The sequence below is a fragment of the Halichoerus grypus genome, chromosome 4 (assembly GCF_964656455.1).
Source record: "Halichoerus grypus chromosome 4, mHalGry1.hap1.1, whole genome shotgun sequence".
In the NCBI taxonomy this organism is placed as follows: Eukaryota; Metazoa; Chordata; class Mammalia; order Carnivora; family Phocidae; genus Halichoerus; species Halichoerus grypus.
In genome coordinates this window covers 180,529,493-180,548,741 of record NC_135715.1, presented here as the reverse complement: position 1 = coordinate 180,548,741, position 19,249 = coordinate 180,529,493, and the positions used below count along the sequence as shown (strand labels likewise).

The 19,249-nt window shown below is 38.9% G+C and overlaps 1 protein-coding gene across 9 annotated transcripts in view; it reads left to right on the top strand.

Annotated features, from left to right (window-relative positions):
- DOCK10 (dedicator of cytokinesis 10) overlaps positions 1–19,249 on the top strand; it is a 254,355-nt gene that overhangs the window by 166,166 nt on the left and 68,940 nt on the right. For all 9 annotated transcript variants that reach the window (XM_078071375.1, XM_078071373.1, XM_078071372.1 and 6 more), the window contains exons 12-19: positions 1,593–1,814; positions 1,996–2,118; positions 3,512–3,594; positions 8,986–9,108; positions 10,808–10,887; positions 12,725–12,912; positions 13,421–13,486; positions 15,226–15,318. In XM_078071375.1, coding sequence (XP_077927501.1) covers positions 1,593–1,814; positions 1,996–2,118; positions 3,512–3,594; positions 8,986–9,108; positions 10,808–10,887; positions 12,725–12,912; positions 13,421–13,486; positions 15,226–15,318 — 978 coding nt within the window. The remainder of the gene's footprint in view (positions 1–1,592; positions 1,815–1,995; positions 2,119–3,511; positions 3,595–8,985; positions 9,109–10,807; positions 10,888–12,724; positions 12,913–13,420; positions 13,487–15,225; positions 15,319–19,249) is intronic.

Genomic DNA, 19,249 nt, shown 5'->3' with positions numbered 1-19,249 from the left:
TGCTCAGCAGGGAGTCAGCTTCTCCCTCTCCGTCTGTTCCTGCCCCCACTGCTTTTGTGCTCTCTCTCTCTCTCTCATTCTCTCAAATAAATAAATAAAATCTTTAAAAAAGAAAAACTCAGCCAAGAAACTTTCCTTTTCTTTCCCATCTTCCATTCCCTTCCCATTTTTCTCTTTATTTCACATTTTCCCTTCCCTTCTTAGCATGGTGGCGAGAGGGGGAGGAGTAGTCATGCAGAGCCTTGGAGCATGTAAAAACTCCAGATGATGGGGGGCAGAAAGCCATGTGGAGGCACAGAAACCTTGCACTTGGCCTTGCCAGGATCTGGGGCACTGGGCAGGGTGATACAGAGGAGGCGATTAGAAAAGGTAGCTATGGTTGGGAGACTGGTTGCTTTGAACCAGAAAGTAAACTGATTGAACAAATAATAGGTCAATGATAACAAGAGCCAAGTTTTTCACTATTGAAGGAAAGAGTTACATGAAATATGAATAGGGGAAAGGCTTGAAAGAAGCCTCTGGATTTGAATTGGAAATACAAATTTCAACATGAACTTACGAGTTTTTAATAAATATTCATGTACAGGGGCACCTGGGTGGCTCAGTCGTTAAGCGTCTGCCTTTGGCTCAGGTCATGATCCCAGGGTCCTGGGATTGAGTCGGCATCGGACTCCCTGCTCAGGGGAAAACCTGCTTCTCCCTCTTCCACTCCCCCTGCTTGTGTTCCCTCTCTCACTGTGTCTCTCTCTGTCAAATAAATAGATAAAATCTTTTTTCAAAAAATAAATAAATACATACATAATATTCATGTACAGATAGAGATAAAGAAATCATTGTAGATGTGAATGCTATGTGTATGGACACGTGCGTGTGTATGTGTGTGTGTGTGTGTGTGTGTGTGTGTGTAGATGTGTAGGTGTGTCCCAGTAACAATGAGCATAATGACCACCGAGCTCTTGGTTTCTAAATGTCACCCTCACAGAAAGGAAGCAGGGCTATATGGAGAAACGACTGGAGCATTGAAAGTATAAGATGAGCCTAGAACATCTTGTTAAGTAAAGAAGTGTCCCCCCAAATTATGGGGATCTACCAAAAAGACAAAAGAGCTACCTCTAGCCAAACTGGAACAATGTGAGCATCACTATAAATAATGATAATAAAAGACTGAAATATGTTGAATAAAATAGTAGTAATCCATGAGTCTATACTTGAATAAATAAATAAATAAATAAATAAATAAATAAATAAATAAGAAGGGAAAGCTCATCATTACAGTAGAATATCAATGAATAAATGTAGAAAGAATGATGGAACTAGAAAACCACCCTTAGTAGCCATCATAGTGGTGGTTGATTCCAGTGAGAGTTACAGAGGGTAGGTTGGGTTTGGTGAGTATCAAGACATGGGGTAATCTCCGAATATTTCTCCAAAACTGTTGAGCACTTACCACTTGATATCTATTATTGATATTAAAAATATTATATATAAATAGTAGTTGTTTGTCTACTGTTTTCTTAAAAAATATACTAAAGGGTAAACTGCAGGTGTAATGCTTTTATATCAGAACAATTGGTTCTTTCTTTTTCTTGCAGATTGAGCCTTTTTTTGTGAGTGTGGCACTTTATGACCTCAGAGACAGCAGGAAGATTTCTGCCGATTTCCACGTGGATCTAAATCACACTGCTGTCAGGCAAATGCTCTCAGGGTCTTCCGTGGCGTTGGAAAATGGAAACATTGACACTGTCACTCCCAGACAATCAGAAGAACCTCACGTCAAAGGATTTCCAGAGGAATGGCTAAAATTTCCAAAGCAGGTTGCACTTTTGTTCACTTGTGATGGCACCAAAAATGCTCGTTTCGTTGTTCTCACCAAAAGATTACATCAGTTTCTGAAATAAAAATTCCCTTAAAGCAGTCCCTTAAAAAAAATGGAATTTTGTAAATGTCTTCAGTATGCTTCCTTACTTACTTATTAGCTGTTTTCTTTGTACATAGGCTATATTTTCTGTAAGCAATCCACATTCTGAAATTGTTTTTGTGGCCAAAATCGAAAAAGTACTGATGGGGAACATTGCAAGTGGTGCTGAACCTTATATTAAGAATCCAGACTCCAACAAGGTAATGCATAATCTTTTCCATAAATAATTTCAATTGCTTTCAAGATATAAAATCACCCTGCCTTGATGAATTATCAAGCTTGGTACAACGTAGGTCTAGAAATAGTCACTTCTTAGTGAAATGACTATCCGTCAGGAAAATTTGAAAGCATATATTCTTAGTTTATGTTTCTGACTGACTTCTGATAATCTATTAGTAGAAATAAATTGAAATATGGACAAAGCTTTAACTCCAAGGATCAAAGTATTAGCAATAATGAAAAGTTAGGATTAATCTGACTTAAAAACAAGTGGATACATAGTTTACTGATGATGAACTAAGTGAAAAAGTAAGATAGATAATTCTATATAAAATTATTCTAACACCTAAGTGAAGAAAGAGGAAGTACTGAAATTTCTTTGAATGGTGGGACTACGGGAAATTTTTTCTTCCTTTTTTCTTTTTTTTTAAACCTATTTTATTTTATTTTTTTAGAGAGAGAGAGGCCACATGAAGTGGGAGGAGAGGGAGAGAGAGAATCTTCAGCAGACTCCCACTGAGTGTGGAGCCTGCTATCTCACTATCTGAGATCATGACCTGAGCCAAAATCAGGAGTTGGAGGCTTAACTGACTGAACCACCCAGGCGCCCCTCTTCCTTTTTTTCTATAACCATATTTTCTTTAATAATCAAATGTTACTGTTTAATAGAAAGTAAATATTAAAAGTCTGTATTTTTCACACAAAAGAAATACATTGGGGAAAGAATGACTAACCATTGAATTTAAACTTGTGTAACCATGTAGTGCAGTGTTAAGCATATTTATGAGATTCAGGGTTTGGCAAACTACAACATGTGAGCCAGATCCACCTGGCACTTGTTTCTGTGAATAAAGTCTTATTTACACAGTCACACTCATTCATTTATGGATTGTCTATGGCCGCCTTCCTGCTAGAGAGGCAGAGAGGCAGAGTTGAGAAGCTGCAACATAGACCATGTGGTCCACAAAGCCCAGTATATTTACTGTGTGACCCTCTGCAGAACAAGTTTGCCAACCCCTGCCATCATGAATAAAAATATAAGACAGACTGTGAGCGCAAATTTGAAAACACTTTCCATTTAATGTTTTAAGGTCTTTCAAGTCTGAAAAAAAAAGGGGGGGGAGGGAGTTGGCATTAGAAGACAAAGGTATTTTCTATATTTGAAATTTGCAGAGTGAAAATTCCAGAACACAATACAGTAGATCCAACACAGAGAATAGCATGTGGCTCTTTACCAGACAGAATCTGCAGGCCAGTGAGGCAGAATTCCGGGGTTTCAATGTAAGATAATCTGGAAAAGTATGTATTAGCATTTTACTTGGACAGTTTATAAAGAGGTGTTCTAAACATTATTTTTATGTATTTTTCCCTCAGTATGCACAAAAGATACTAAAATCCAACAGGCAGTTCTTCAGCAAGTTGGGAAGATACCGCATGCCCTTTGCTTGGGCGGTAAGGTAGGTTGACAACTACAATCAACAGAACAGTAATGAATTTATAATTTGCATTGGAAGCTTCAGTTTGAACATCTCTCTGTTACCTGGTATACAAGCAAGGGGGAGGGACCGAGGGAGAGAGAGAGAAGTAGACTCCTCGCTGAGTGCAGAGCCTGACATGGGGCTCGATCTTATGACCCTGAGATCATGACCTGAGCCGAAATCAAGAGGCAGAGTCTTAACCAACTGAGCCACGCAGGCGCCCCCCCAGTATTTTTAATATATCAACACCTAGAAGAATATTAACTGTGGTCATCTTCTTAAACACTCAGTGCTCCCCAGAAACTTGTGTCTTACAGACTATTTAGTAAGACAGCTTATAATAGATTGAAGCTATGACTTGAGTGCATGTGTGTGCATGACCAGATACCCTATGGTTTCTTGGTAGAATCGAAGTCATAACTTGTTTATTATGCATATTTGGTTCAATAAACCCTTGACCTTATATCAGTCCTGAGAGTTTGGCATGCATAAAATTCAGATGGAAGCATTGTGATTTCTTATGCAGCTGCATATTTTCATCTATGTGCAGGGCACAGACCTATATATGGATGTGCAGATGAAACCATCAATTTGATCATCTAAACTCTCTTTAATTTTGCTACGGATTAGCATAGCCAAAATATCAGTACCAGTTCACTCTCTGTTAGGAATGCTGAGCTTTGTGGACACTGAGAGTAGAATCATCCTCCTGGACATATAATCTCTGCATAAAGAACAAGAATTGCTTTTTGGATCTGGTTAAAGATCAATTCCTATTGTCCTTCTCAATCTCTTTGCTTCCTTATGTCTGTGGAATTTCTTAAAAGAGGATTCCACATATGAGTGAAATCATATGATAATTGTCTTTCTCTGATTGACTTATTTCACTTAGCATAGTACCAACAGAGGATCGTAGGGGAAGGGAGGGAAAAATAAAATAAGACGAAATCAGAGATGGAAACAAACCATAAGAGACTCTTGACTATAGGAAACAGACTGAGGATTGCTGGAAGGGAGGGAGGTGGGGGGTTGGGATAACTGGGTGATGAACAGTAAGGTGGGCACATGATGTAATGAACACTGGGTGTTATATGCAACTGAAGAATTACTGAACTCTACCTCTGAAACTAATGATACACTATATATGAATTAACTGAGTTTAAATAAAATAAGATTTAAAAAGAGGAAAAGCCTGGCACAGACATAAGGAAGAAAGATCAGCAACATATAAACCAAAAGAACTTTAAAAAGTTAGTGCTACAAAGTAAGACAGCCTCGTAAGTACTCATTTGGGTATTGGTAACATTGTCCCAGTGGCAGTAACTTTAAAATCCAGAAAGAAGACAGAATTTGTTACTTTTGCCATTTTTAGGTCTCCCAATACCCAGGGATGAGCATAACCAGAGTGAATCCATCAATATTTTTTATCATTTTGAGGTTGTGCCTTGAAGTTGGGGACAGCTGGATGGGAAGGGAAAGGGGGAAATGTGAGCAGACAGACTTACACGGTCTCCAGGAATGAGTTTGCCCTAAGGCAGCCCTGTTGTAAGGGAGAAAGAGACCAGACCCAGGAGTTGGACAGACATGGTCCAAATCAGGCCACCACTTATGAATGGTAACTTAAGGCAAGTTTTCTCTCTGGGTCTCAGGGTCCCATTCACAGAACGAAGCTGACAGCACCCACCTCGTGGGCAATGGGTGCAATCTCAGATACAAAAGCACTTGGCATAAAGTAGATCACCCATAACACTCTGTCTCTCTTGTGTCTCTCTCCCTGCAGGGACAGCTGATGTCCACATCTAATGCATGGAACAGATAGTATTTGAATATACTGAACCCTTTATGTTGAATTTCATTGTTTTTATTTCTCATAAGCTTCCAGAGAAAAGATAACTAGTTCTAATTTGCTGGCCAAATTTTCTCATATTGATAGGTATTCTCAGTTCCCCCAAGAAAACCCTTTGGGGCATGTAGAGGCAAGGTATCCCTTGGCAAGAGTGAAATATAGCATAATTACAATGGTGAACATATTTTCTCTTAAAGGATCCAGAGCTTTTGTGAGGTTTTAGAAGCAGGCATTTGAGAGCCAGAGCTGGTTTTGAAATCTCAATTCTACTTAGTAGCCAAGTGAACTTAAACAAGTACTCATAGTCTGCCCTTACCTCAGTTTTTTTTTTTCCAAATGTACAAAAGAGGACTGATAATACCTAATTTATTGTTGCAGGGATTAATGAGTACAGATATGTACCCAATAAAATACAGTCATGGTTAGAAGTCACTATTCTTATATGATTATTATTAAGTTACCTTTGGAGATAATATTTTCCGCAAGTTCCCCTTTCCGGTAAATTTGGGACAGTGAAGAATAATGTGGGGAAAAGAAGGGAAAGAATTACCCCTTACTGAGCTGTAAGGAGAAGTAACAATTGTACTGTAAAGTTGTCTAGTAAAATACGCTGAAAGAATGACACATGAAGTTTCAAGGGAGACTGACAATACTACTGGCTATTGGAGTAATTATGTCCAGGACAGGAAAGCCAACAAAACCACAAGCTCATGCTACATTAATGCCTGATGAGTGGTTTGGTTGTAGGTTGGGAAACAGGAGACACCACCAATTTGTGTGTATAAACATACAGCTTGCATATACATAAACCTCTCTGACATCTGAGAAAAAAATGGTTACCAGCACAGTTCTAAAGATTCCATGTCAAACCGCTTGGAAAAACTAATCACAAAAGATAAGTAAAAGATCCAGCCAAAGAAGATTTTAATTTCCTCTTCACAATGTGGAAATTGCTTCAAATGAATGGTGACTGAATCAGAGGAGGGCTCCTGGTCCCTCGAGCCGTTTTGATATAAACTAGCCTGCTGACGTATTTCAGTCCTTTATTAGATATGCTGGTAGTCTGGCCAGGTTTTTTCCTACTATATTTTCTAGATTGCAGTTTGCCTAATAATATAGCTTTGAGTGTACCCTAAAACATTTCGGCCCTTAAAATCAACTGCCATTAAAAAGCGTAGAATAGACAATTTAGCTTATGACCATATTTTTACCCAGATCCAACCCATCCCACCCAATACTGCATGCACAGATGTTCATCACTCTGAACATTTTTTTTCTGAAATGAATTTGGTGTGTTTTCTTATTTTTGGCACCAGCTGTACTGCCGTTTTACGGTTTAAAAAAAAAAAGAAAGGTTATTCTTGGAGGAAGTAAAGAACATATTCAGATGGCTACAATGGGTATTTTACACTCTTTGATTTGGGAGAAAGTCAACCCTTACGAATGTGTCTTGTTGTTTGTTTTGTTTTGTTTTGTTTTGTTTTTGTTTTTTTAAAAGATTTTATTTATTTGGAGAGAAAAAATGAGAGAGAGAGAGCATGAGAGGGGGGAGGGTCAGAGGGAGAAGCAGACTCCCTGCCGAGCGGGGAGTCTGATGCGGGGCTCGATCCCAGGACTCCAGGATCATGACCTGAGCCGAAGGCAGTCACTTAACCAACTGAGCCACCCAGGCACGCCCAATGTGTCTTGTTGTTAGAGGAAACTCCACGTATATTGCCCGCACAATCTTATGTGCCTAAATCCACACAAGGACTGATTTTTTTTTTAATCCCTCTTACACGACATTCTGAATGGACCAGTGCACAGCGCTGGATTTTCTTTAAAACTGAACAAAACTAAAGGAACAATTTCATTCTTATATCTATATCTTTAGAGAAGGCGTACAGTGCAACAATTACTTTTATGTTTTATCTTGCATTAACTACAAAAAAATATGCCCTATTCTTTCTACGGGTCACAGCTATTCATGCTGCTTAGGAATGAGGCTCTCGGGGATACCTAAGCTGCTTTTCCTTCAGGCTAAACTGTGCGTTTTCTTCAGTCATACTCCAAATGTCGTGGTTTTGAGACCCTCACCCTATACTATCATTGCCCAATTGTGGCAGCTGGAATGAAGCACAACATCCCAGCCATCCTGAAACCATCTGTGTAAATGAATCAGTTCTCTGTTCTCTTGCCAGTGAGCATATTTATTGAGCAAGGCCAGTGTGTATGGCTCTGTGAGCAGTATTTCTCCATGGTGCTGTGCTCTTCATTCTCTTTACAATGTGTCCAATGTAAGTGAGCTCTTTCCAGGACAGAGCTGTGGCTAAAAACAGAGTTATACAACCCTTGTTTATTGATACATTTATAGTGACTGGTTAATTAAAACACACACACACACACACACACACACACACACTACTCAAGCTCAGTTCAACCTCCTCCTGTGTTGTAAATACATCATGTTGGTTTTAACATGTCATGCACACAGAAGCCCTGTATAATATTTAAATGAAAATTATCTTCGAGTTAAGTATTTTCATTCTGCTTCCCCAGTGTTGTTTGATACGGAAACTTTTTCCCCTTCCCTGACTACTTAACAGAGAAAAATGAGCAGAAAGATTGAAGCAGTCTAAAAATATCATTCTGGCCCATTTTCTGTATTATTTGACACTAAAGCTCTTCGATCAGATATCTATCTAAATGGCCACTTCAGCCTGTGTATTGAAATCTTTGGTTAATTTAAAGAGTAATGAAATAGTCTAGTCAAGTTCCTTAAGTTAGAAGAAATAAAATTTCAGCAGCTCTCTAACATTAATGAAAAATTAATTACACACAGATCTAATTCTTTTTGATAGGCATGGAATATGATTAATTATGGGGAAGAAACACTAACCTTAAGCGTGCTATGTATACTTCCTTGTATTGCCTGATATTACTATACTATTTGGACAGAAACAATTTGTGTGTTCTAACTAAATCTATCTAGTTCCAATGAAATGGACCAAGGAAAAAAATAAATAGCATTAATTAATTTAATACAAAATTCTGACTCAAGTGTTCTTCATTTGATCTTTGTCTCTGTCCTAAAATTTAAGAAAGTGTTTCAAGAGTCTGGCCCTCTAGACCCACACACACACAACCTTATCCCTTTTCCACTATTCGTAAATTCTGATGGCACCACCCAAACTGAGGTGGCCCTGGCTTGCCCAGAAAATAATAAAAAAAAAGGACTAACCTGTTCTTATTCCTCCCCTAATACTCCAAGGTTTGATATGTTACTAAATCATAAATAAATGTAGTTGTAATATAAGTGGGCTGCTGTCCCTATAGATATTGAATTGAAAATAAAGAATTAAAGATAACAAAGATAGTGTTTAAATGAAACTTTTGTCTAAGAAGTTTTCTTGTCTTTTTTATTTCATTAGTTCCTGGAGTTTCTTCCATTACAAATGGGAAATTGAATCATTGGTCACCTTAAAAATACAACTTGGTAAACAATTTTCACCTGCCAACCTGAACAAATATCATTTTTTTTTCAGATCAGTATTTAAGGACAACCAGGGAAATGTGGACAGAGACTCAAGATTTTCACCGTTGTATAGACAAGAAAGTAGCAAGATTTCAACAGAGGACCTGCTAAAACTAGTGTCAGATTACAGAAGGTAGGGTTTTTGGATACTCTTGAAATTAACATGAATCAGCTACATCGCTGCTATTGATTTATTAACTCTGCGTAAACAGTATTTGATTACCTGATTCTCGAATGTCCAAACTCTTCCGGAAAGTAGATGCTTTACAGATGAACTCACATATGCCTGAATGACACAACAAAAGTAAAGTTGCTAGAATTATATGGAAGGAGTGTGAAACCATGTCAGTTAACTGTTATTGCCATGTAACAGATCACCCCAAAACTTAGTGGCTTAAAAGAACAACATCACTTACTTTCCAGAGCCCATAATTTAAACATGGTTAGGTAAGGAGAGTTTGTCTTTTCTGCACATGGCATCAGCTGGCAGAGGTCAACTGGAGACAGAGGATCCACATTCAAGACGGCTCATTCAATGACTGGCAAGTTGACATGGGCTGTTGATTGGGAGCTCAGCTGGAGCTGTGGACTAGAGACCTTGGTTCTTCTCCATAGGAGCCTCTCCATCAAATACTATGGCTTCCTCATGGAAGGATAGCTGGGTTCTAAGAGTAAGTGTCCCAAGGGACAGAAAATGATCACTACCAGTTTCTTAAGACCAGGGCCCTGAAACTGTCCCCGTGGCATTTCTGCCATAATATACTGTCAAGCTGTCACACAGCCTAGATTCAAAGAAAGGAGATACAGACACCTCTAAATAGGAGGAGTGTTAAGGAATTTTAGAACTATGTTTTGAAATTCCACAGAGCAATTCATGCTGTGAATACATACTATTTCTGTCATTCAAATTCATCTTGGAAAAGATAATGAAAGTTAAAAGAAGAAAAACTTTATAAAAGCCACAGCATTTTTTAAATGTATCACCACGCATTCAACATCTGGTGATGGTAAGATCTCTCATGATAAGCAATATACCTTTAAACTTTTACTCCCCTGACACCCACAGGATTGAAAATTTAACAGTCAGCTCTCACACACTGGGAAGAGCTGGGTTAGACCCACCACTGTAATTATTCTACCTGTTAGGTCTCCTAGAAGGGATAACACTTGAAATTGTTATCAGTTTCAAGGAACTTTCACCTTACTGCAAAAGGACAATACGTCAGAAGGTTTGGGTAGAGAGGGAGAGAACTGGAATGAATGTGGGGACAGGGATAGGTGGTGAGAGGGTGTCTGAACACATTCACGAAGCAGGGGAATGGCAGAAGAACCAGTCAGGAAAAGGCTCCTTGTCCTTGATTGTTGGTGAAGAGGGAACAAGCAGACTGTCCACTTAGCAATTGTAGCAACGACCAGCCTTGTCCTCAAGACTTCTTAAGAGTCTTCAGGAAAGTAAATCACTTAAACCAGTTCAAATACTAGAACTTTTTGTTAACAACAAACGATCTATTTACTGTATTTACTGTTGTACTTGTTTGGCCCTTTATATAAATGTTACCTGAAATAAGGTGCAAATAAACCTAAAACATTCTTCAGAATATCTGTAACTTGACCCCTCACTGATTTCTATTTTTATTGGCAATATTACATAAATTTTAGTTTTCAATATAAAACCAGCTAAATGAAATCATTCACAAGGTTGTTTAGGGTTGTACTGTTTACTCTTATCAAGGCTCAGAATTACAGTTGACTCATTTTCTGGACAACTAGAATAATTCAGTGTGTGTGTGTGTGTGTGTGCGTGTGTGTGTTTCTGTTCCCTACTTTCACAGGGCTGACAGAGTAAGCAAAACACAGACCATCCCTGGAAGCCTGGATATTGCTGTTGACAACATTCCTTTGGAGCATCCAAGTATGATGATGATGTCATGGTTTGCTTGTAGAGTTCTAAATAGTTAGTGGTCTTTGGTTGGATGGTTGGTTGGTTGGTTGATTCGTTGGTTGGTTGGATAGTTGGTTAGTTACAATACTTTGTGAGTTTTTTTCTCAAATTTTGGGATAAATGGAATTCATTATCTTATAGAAATTTGGGGCTTCTTGTTTCTCCGTTAAGACAGACTATCAGTATGATAGGACAGGAACAATATTCAGTGTAAACTAATACATATCTGGTATGCACCATGCACCCGGCAAGGTATTAAATTATGTCATTTAATCCTCAAAACCCTGAAGAGTTGTAAATGAGAAGTGTCAGGTTCAGAATGTCAGTAATCATAATGGGAGAATTTATATTCTATCCAGTTACTCTGACTTAAAATACTGGGCTGGTTCCCGCATACTGTGTGCCACAGGATTGCTCTAAACACTATGTGTGGGTAGCCACCCAAGTGGTCACATTGTAATTATTGCTGGAATATTTTTAGACTCTGTTATTACACAGGGAGCATGTATCTTTTTTAAAAGTCCTATTTATGTCAGTGAAAATTTGAATTTTAGAAGGAGCTTTTATTAACTTATAAATAAGAATTTTGGAATTTATTTCGTAAGTGAAGAGATTGATTTCTTTTGTTTTGTTACTTCTGATTCTGCCTTTTAGTGACTTTCTCAGTGATGCAAAGAATGAATAAAGGCATCCTAAAATGAACTACAGAGAGAGAGAGAAAAGATTATTACCATAGGATATTTGAATTACCATTAGCACTATTAAGTTTTTCATTCTTATAATTTTTCTACAAATCATTTTAACATGAAATAAAATGAGCATTTTAACCTAAGCCATGGTTCCAAATCACTTTTATATTGATTGGTGTGGAAAAGCAGAGAATAAACTAAGCCATTTCCTCTACCTGATTTGTGAGATGTGTCTGTCTTTTATTACCTACAGAAAAGAAAAATAACGAAAGAGAAACATAAAATATTCTCTTTGAAATGACTATAGGACATTAGAGAAATTTGAACATATAATAAAAATATTATAATTGATTTTGGGGGGAAAAAAACCTGTAATCTGATTCCCAAGCATATTTAGCTAACCATTTTGCTTTTCTGAACACAGGAAAATTCCAGATGGGGTAAAGGAAAGTAGAAGGCCTTGCTGTCTTCCTGTGACCACGACATCAGCCCCCAAGCTATTTAGTGACAGAAGTTTTGATTTATAAACTTCAAATTGTCTTTTTTATTTTCCTTAGGCTGTTCCTACAAGGCTAGATTTTTCAAGATTGTAAAAACTGGAGAGGAAAAATAGAATAAATTATATCAAATAATGCAGAAGGGGGGCTGCAGGCCTGTATTGTGAAATCATTCCATAGGGAAAACTTACTATCAATCCATTAGGTACTATCCATAATAGACCCATTGGACAAAGATTGTTCTGTCAATATCTGTATTATTTTTATAATGTTAGGTAAAGGCCAGTGGATTAATCCTTATCTTATAATACGTGGTTAGTGTGCTCAGAGAATCATCAGTTAAAATTTAGTTTTCATGTGAAGCTTAAAGCAAAAAGAAAATAGTTATAAATCCATCCAAAAGATTTACCAATTTTTTGAGACTTCAATTTTGATATTAAATGGTTTGATTATCTATCATCCCTACCTCCTACAAATTTTTCGCGCTTGCATAATTTAACATAAATTCCTTTGCAAATACAGAGTTTCTATTTCAAGTGGATTCATTTTAAAATATGTTAAGTATTGTTCACCTTAAACAATCACATTAAATGACAAACTCTTATTTTCTGATTTTTAAAGACTGTGTAACATCGTCCTTTATCCCTGTCAAGCCTTTCGATGTGACAGCTCAACCAGAACCCACAGTCGAGGTGGAAGAATTTATTTACGACTCAACAAAGTACTGCCGTCCTTATAGAGTATACAAAAATCAAATTTACATTTACCCCAGGCACCTCAAGTATGATAGCCAGAAATGTTTCAACAAGGTATGGTATGTTTCTGAAACGTTATGCTCTCTCTGCACCCTACTGAAATCATATTAAGATGGATTCCTGAAAGTTCAAATACAAATTATCATAGGTCAACAGTTTGGAATAAAAATCCATTTGCAGAACATGCTTAATAAGGGGCAGTGATGAGTTGCACCTTAAAAGTGTTTAAGGATGCACAGTTTATAAAATATTAATAACCCTTTCTAAAGTCAGCCCTAAATTATTTTGTTCTAGACTTCTTTTTTTGTAGTTTCTTAAGATACTCTGAAAATAGCATATCTGCTTCCTTTTGATGTGAGTTTTTTCTTCCCTTTTAAATAATATCTCCAAGTCCTTCTGCTATTTCTGAGCACTATGGATAATGTCACAAGAAAGTGTTGGGTATTCTACATTTTTCAGATTTAATTAGAAGCTACTTATTTTAGACACTAGGATTGTTGGGTTTTTTGGTGTTATTTAACAGGAAATTAAAATTTCCATTTTCCCCTCTCTGTAATTCCAGGCTCGAAATATAACCGTGTGCATTGAATTCAAAAATTCTGATGAAGAAGGTGCCAAGCCCATGAAGGTGAGCCAAGTCCACGAGGGAATACGGCACCCGGGGGGGGGAAGGCAGGTGCATAGGTTCTCCTCACCGCCAAGGAGCTTTTTATTTGAGCGTGATTGAAAGAGGAGCAAGTCAATACATTTGTGTTAGATTTCCTAAAATGTACCTTATTTAATAGCCATCATTAACCGGATCTATTAGAAATGCCAGTCTCATAGCTCTGCTTAGCTTTTCATGACTTGGAAAAAAGGAAACTACTCTAGTGTGAAATAAATGCAAAGATTCCCCTCTGCAAGACTCTGCCCTTTTCAAAGAGCCCGCCTCTCAATTCAGCAGCATGCTTGATTTAAAATGCCACATCCCAGGTGGCCCTCGAGTGGCCTGTGCCGAAGGGCTGCAGCATGTTGGCCCAGCAACTAGGGCAGCGGGCCCATGGGATGCTCACATCCATGGAAGGAGCATGTGGCCTGCTGCCCGAGGAGCCGGGAGATGGCTCGGGGAAGTTGGTCCCTGTTGTTGAGCACATGATTTAATAAAACACATAAGACTACAAGGTTTGTATGAACTGTGTTTTTTAACCTCCAAAAGTGCAACTAGATGTCATTTTTCAGAGTTCATCTCTGATATATACTGTTTTTATTTTAAGGACTTCAAACAATATAGAGTAACCCATAAAAAGAGAGGAAAATTATTTTTAGTGTGCCTGTGGTCAGATCTTCCCAGTTTGAATGAATCAGAGGGATGGAATAGTAAAGGACAAAGCCCATTTCTAACTAACCCCCACGATTATCTGAGACAATCTCTTAAAGCGCTCTGTCAGGTACCAGTCGTGTTCTCTGTACCAAGAAGGTTCGTAGCATGATTCAGAAGAAGGAGAATCGATCTGAGTGATTGAATGAATCATGCAGGGGAGAAAGAGTTCTTTAAAACAGTCTTGAGCCACTGTCAGTCCCCACAGGTTCCAAGTTCCACAGTAACATCAGTTAGCATCAGGAGAGAAAAAGTAAAGCAAAATGGAATTTTCAAACAAAGGCAATGACCAGATGGCAAGCACGGCAGGCCTGCTAGTACAGTGTCTATGAGGAAAATTCTAGCAAAGAGGAATAATAGCAGGTGAATGGGTCTCCTGTGTCATTCCCTTCTAAAGGATCACACAGAGATACAGCAGACTCCAGAAGAGGGCCCCTGAGCCTTGGGCTAAGGGAACTTTGAAGCTGCGTGCCTAGGAAGCACCATATGACATCCCCTGGCTTGACTGTGGGCTGGGGTAGAATAGCAATGCAATATGGTGGAGCCTGGAACCAGCCCTATCCTTCTAGCTCAGCATTCTTGGTTGGGAGCTGACATGTCAGGGGCTGGGGTCCAACCAAACCTTGTGGTCACCCACGAATGATTGCCTTAAACTCCAAACCAGAGCTGGATACCACGGGCCCCTTCAAGAGGCCACCTTGCAGGAATCAGAATTGAACAATTTAGCTCTTATCTCCTGGTAATCAAAAGTAACAAACTGATTCAGGTTGATGGGATAGCTACATAATGAATTAAAGCCTCCAGATTTTCTTCAGCAGCACCCTGGTATAAGAAATACAAGGCAGCGGGTGAAAGAAGTTCAAGGTTAATTAGATATCAGTTAAGCCTGGCAAGTTATCACAAAATTCATCCTTGTTCCAGGATTGGTAACTGAAGAGTTGTGACTTTTTTGTGTGCTCAGGGTTAATTTCAGACACTCATAATCATTCAACTCATAACTTTTTAAACAGTGTATTTATGGAAAACCTGGAGGGCCTCTCTTCACCTCAGCGGCCTACACAGCAGTTCTGCACCATTCCCAGAATCCGGATTTCTCCGATGAGGTAAGGGCCAGGCCTCCACTGCCACCCAGGATCTCCTAAAAACCTGGGTGAGTGGGTCAGGTAATGCACAAAGATAAACACTCTCTCTAGACCACATCTCAGACTGAGGACATGTCTTGGCTGATATTTACTGAACTGAGATTTAGAAACTATGTTAATTGACAGTTGCTCCAGGAGTTACGTTGCAAATCCAGATGTTTTAGCACAGGATCACCCATCAAAAATACAATGTTTTTATGATATCATTCTTTTCAAGTCAGAATAATTTTTTTTTCTTTTATTTCATTATTCATTATAATAAAGATTGTGTTAGATAGCTTTACCAATTAATAGCCGCGTTTCTTGTCATAATGGAAAGAACATAGGAATAGACCAAGTATGAACCAACACTATGGCTTATGACCTGTCACCTTGAGTGATCTTGAGTGATCACATCTCTGAATGTGATCTACCGTGGCCAACTCCTGAAACTCTCTTATTATGTGCCAGACACCATGCTATATACTGCATATATGGATCATCTCAATTCCCAGAGTGTTCTCCAGAGAAACAGAGCCAATAGGGGGAGATATAGATGCATAGATGGGTGGATTTATTATGAGATATTGGCTCACGTCATTATGCAGACAAGAAGTCCATGATCTTCCATCAGCAAGCCTGAGACCCAGGAAAGCCAGTGGTACTGTTTGAAGGCTTGAGAGCCAGTGAGGTTATGATGTAGATTCCAGTTCTGGTCTGAAGGGGGCACCAAGGGCAGACAGAGAAGATCCGTGTTCTAGTTCAAGTAGTCAGGCAGAGAGAGAATTCAGCCTCCTGCCTTTTTGTTCTATTCAGGCCCTCATCAGATTGGATGATGAACACCCATGCTGGGGAGGGCCATCTGCTTTACTCAGTCTTCAAACTCAAATGCTGATCTCTTCCAGAAACATCCTCACAGGCACACCCAGAAATAATGTTCAACTGGCTATTTGGGCATCCTGCTAGCCCAGTCAAACTGACATAAAATTAACTTTCCTGTTTCATGGATAGGGAAACTGGGACTCAGAGAAGTAACTTTGCCAAGGCCACACCACTAATAAGCAATAATCAGAATTCAGACCAGGCCACATGACGCCGGGGCCTCAAGCTACACCACTCTGCTCTAAAACGCGTGAAAAAAACCAGTCGGGCCAATGGTAAATTACTCTACGTGTGTCAGCTTGTATTATAAAGAGATTCAGACAAACAAGCATTAGTGATTAAATTTAATTTCTGACCACAAAGCAAAAGTCAACTAATGCAACCTGCTGATATGGTGTCGGGGATTAAAAATATCACATCTTTCCATGAGTTTCCTACGACTGCTATAGTAAACCACCACAGTTTAGTGGCTTAGAAAAACCCTTGTTCATTATCGTATAGTTCTGGAGGTCGTAACTCTGAAATGGGTCCCTCGGAGCTGAAATCAAGATGTCAACAGGCCTGCATTCCTTCTGGATATTTTAGGGGAGGCCCCTTGCCTTGCCTTTTCCAGCTTCTAGAGGCTTCCACAGGCCTTGGCTGGTGACCCTCTTCCAGAAGTTTCCTCACTCTGACCTCCACTTCCTTTCTCACATCTCTGACTCTGACTTTCCTCCAGTAAGGACTTTGTGATTACATTGGGCACCCATGTTAATCCAACGTAATCTTTCCATTTTAAAATCCTTAATTTCATCACTTTCGAAAATCCCTTTTACCCTGTTCACAGATTCTGGAGATTAGGGCAGGGAGGACATCTTTGGGGGGCTACTATTCTGCCTACCACACCTTATTCCACATCAATCATTTTAAAACTAATTAAAGGAACTTCAGGGAAACCACAGACTTCCCTTGACCTTATCTCCGTCCTCCACATCCATTTAATGCTCTTAAACTTTGTTCCCTATAAATTCAGGACAGAAGATGAAAAAAAAAAAAATTAAGGTATAGAGCTACCACCATGTTATAGAATATTTACTGTATTGGTTGACCCCTTAGAAAAGCCCCTCTGGAAGATGTATTCTCTGTAGTCATATAAGATTTTTTTTTCAAAAAAAAAAAAAAAGGATATTCTCACTATTACCTCTGGCTTTTAATCTCTCTTGCTCATGTGTGTTTCCCGGAATTCTTATAAAAGCCATGGACTTTTCCACAGGAGAACATGTATATAATGAAAGCCCAGTGAACTCTGCAGTGTAGACTCAAAACTAAGGTTACGTTAATTGCAAAAATTGATAGAAATTCTTTCAAGGCGCTGTTGTAATGTAAATATTTGCAGTATTTAAAGGAAGGATGTTTGCATTCATAATTAACTGGAATTCTTGAGAGCATATTGCATTCCCGTATGCTCTTTATGTTAGCTAAGAAAAAGAAAATTTCTTTCTGGTACATGGCTAAGTACTGTATATTCTTAAATGTACATCAGCCTTTGTTACCAGGTTAACGTACTGGTATATAAAGAACATGTAGGCTTGTAAACCATTCTAACTGAAAAGCTCTCTAATTTTACCCTTCATCAGAATCACCCAGAAGGCTTGTTACAACACCGATTACTGTAACCTGCCCCAGATTTTTGGATTCCATATGTCTGAAACGGGGCCTGAAAATTGGCATGGTGCTTGTTAGAACAAGTTTCCAGATGATGCTGATGTTGCTGTTCCAGGCATAACATTTTGAAAATCAATGTAATAAATCCTTTCCTGAACAATGTGAAAATATGTGCTGGATGGGTAGATGCACAAAGAGTCTCATAAAGAAGCTGGCAGATAATCTGCATGGTTTTCTAACACCTTATTGCTTGACCATTCTGGAAACTACCTAGTTGTTGATATTGGGGTGAATGCAGCTTACATGCACGAAATCCTGAGATTCCAGCGTGAAGTAGTTATCAAAAAACATGGTTTCTCATCCTGGAAGATTCTATTACTGACTAGACCGCACACTCCTAGTGAGTCAAAGCCCTGTAGCCATCTCTCAACTCAGTTCCTACCTCTGTATCATCCTACTTCACAACGTATGTTTCAGAGGTTTGGAAACTGAAAAGCACTATAAAATATAGAGATTGTCAAAACATTTCTTCTTAAGAGGATGGAGCAGGCTCCTCATTACGTCTATTTTTTTTAAGGTTTTATTTATTTTTTTTTTGACAGAGATAGACACAGCGAGAGAGGAAACACAAGCAGGGGGAGCTTCAGAGGGAGAGGGAGAACAGGCTTCCCGCGAAGCGGGGAGCCCGATGCGGGGCTCGATCCCAACACCCTGGGATCATGACCTGAGCCGAAGGCAGACACTTAACAACTGAGCCACACAGGCGCCCCCATTATGTCTATTTTTAACGTATATCAATTTTATGGTTTATATTTATTCGGAAGTATTCTTTATGTAGCTACAGCATGACGTCTCCTCAAAACAGCTCATTACTTGGTTACCACAATAACACACTTCATCTATTTTTTGTTCTTTTTAAAAAGGGATAGATTCTGTGCTTAAGTTACATCATTCCCTGCTGCCATGTTTCTCAACACTGTGCCTATGAGTCGCCTGGGGATCTTATTAAAATGCAGATTCTGTTTCCATGTGTCTGGGGCAGTGTCCAAGATTGTGCATTTCTAATGAGCTCCCAAGCGATGCTCATGCACCAGCCCATGCACACACTGCGAGAGGCAAAGGCTCAGTTCACTCAGTGTATGTTCCTTGATGATAGGTTCTTCAATCTATGTCTTTTTGACACCCTACAGTTAGTCTGTGTGTGTGTTAGTGTGTGTGTGCGTGTGTGTGTGTGTGTGTGTGTGCTTAATCCATTCTCTACTAGCATACATTATCAAATGACAAATACCAGGCATTCTAAATTATCATCACCCACCACAATAAAGAAGTAAAAATATCAGCCCCTTAACACGTGACTGCTAGCAGGACGGATATTCATTGAGAGTGA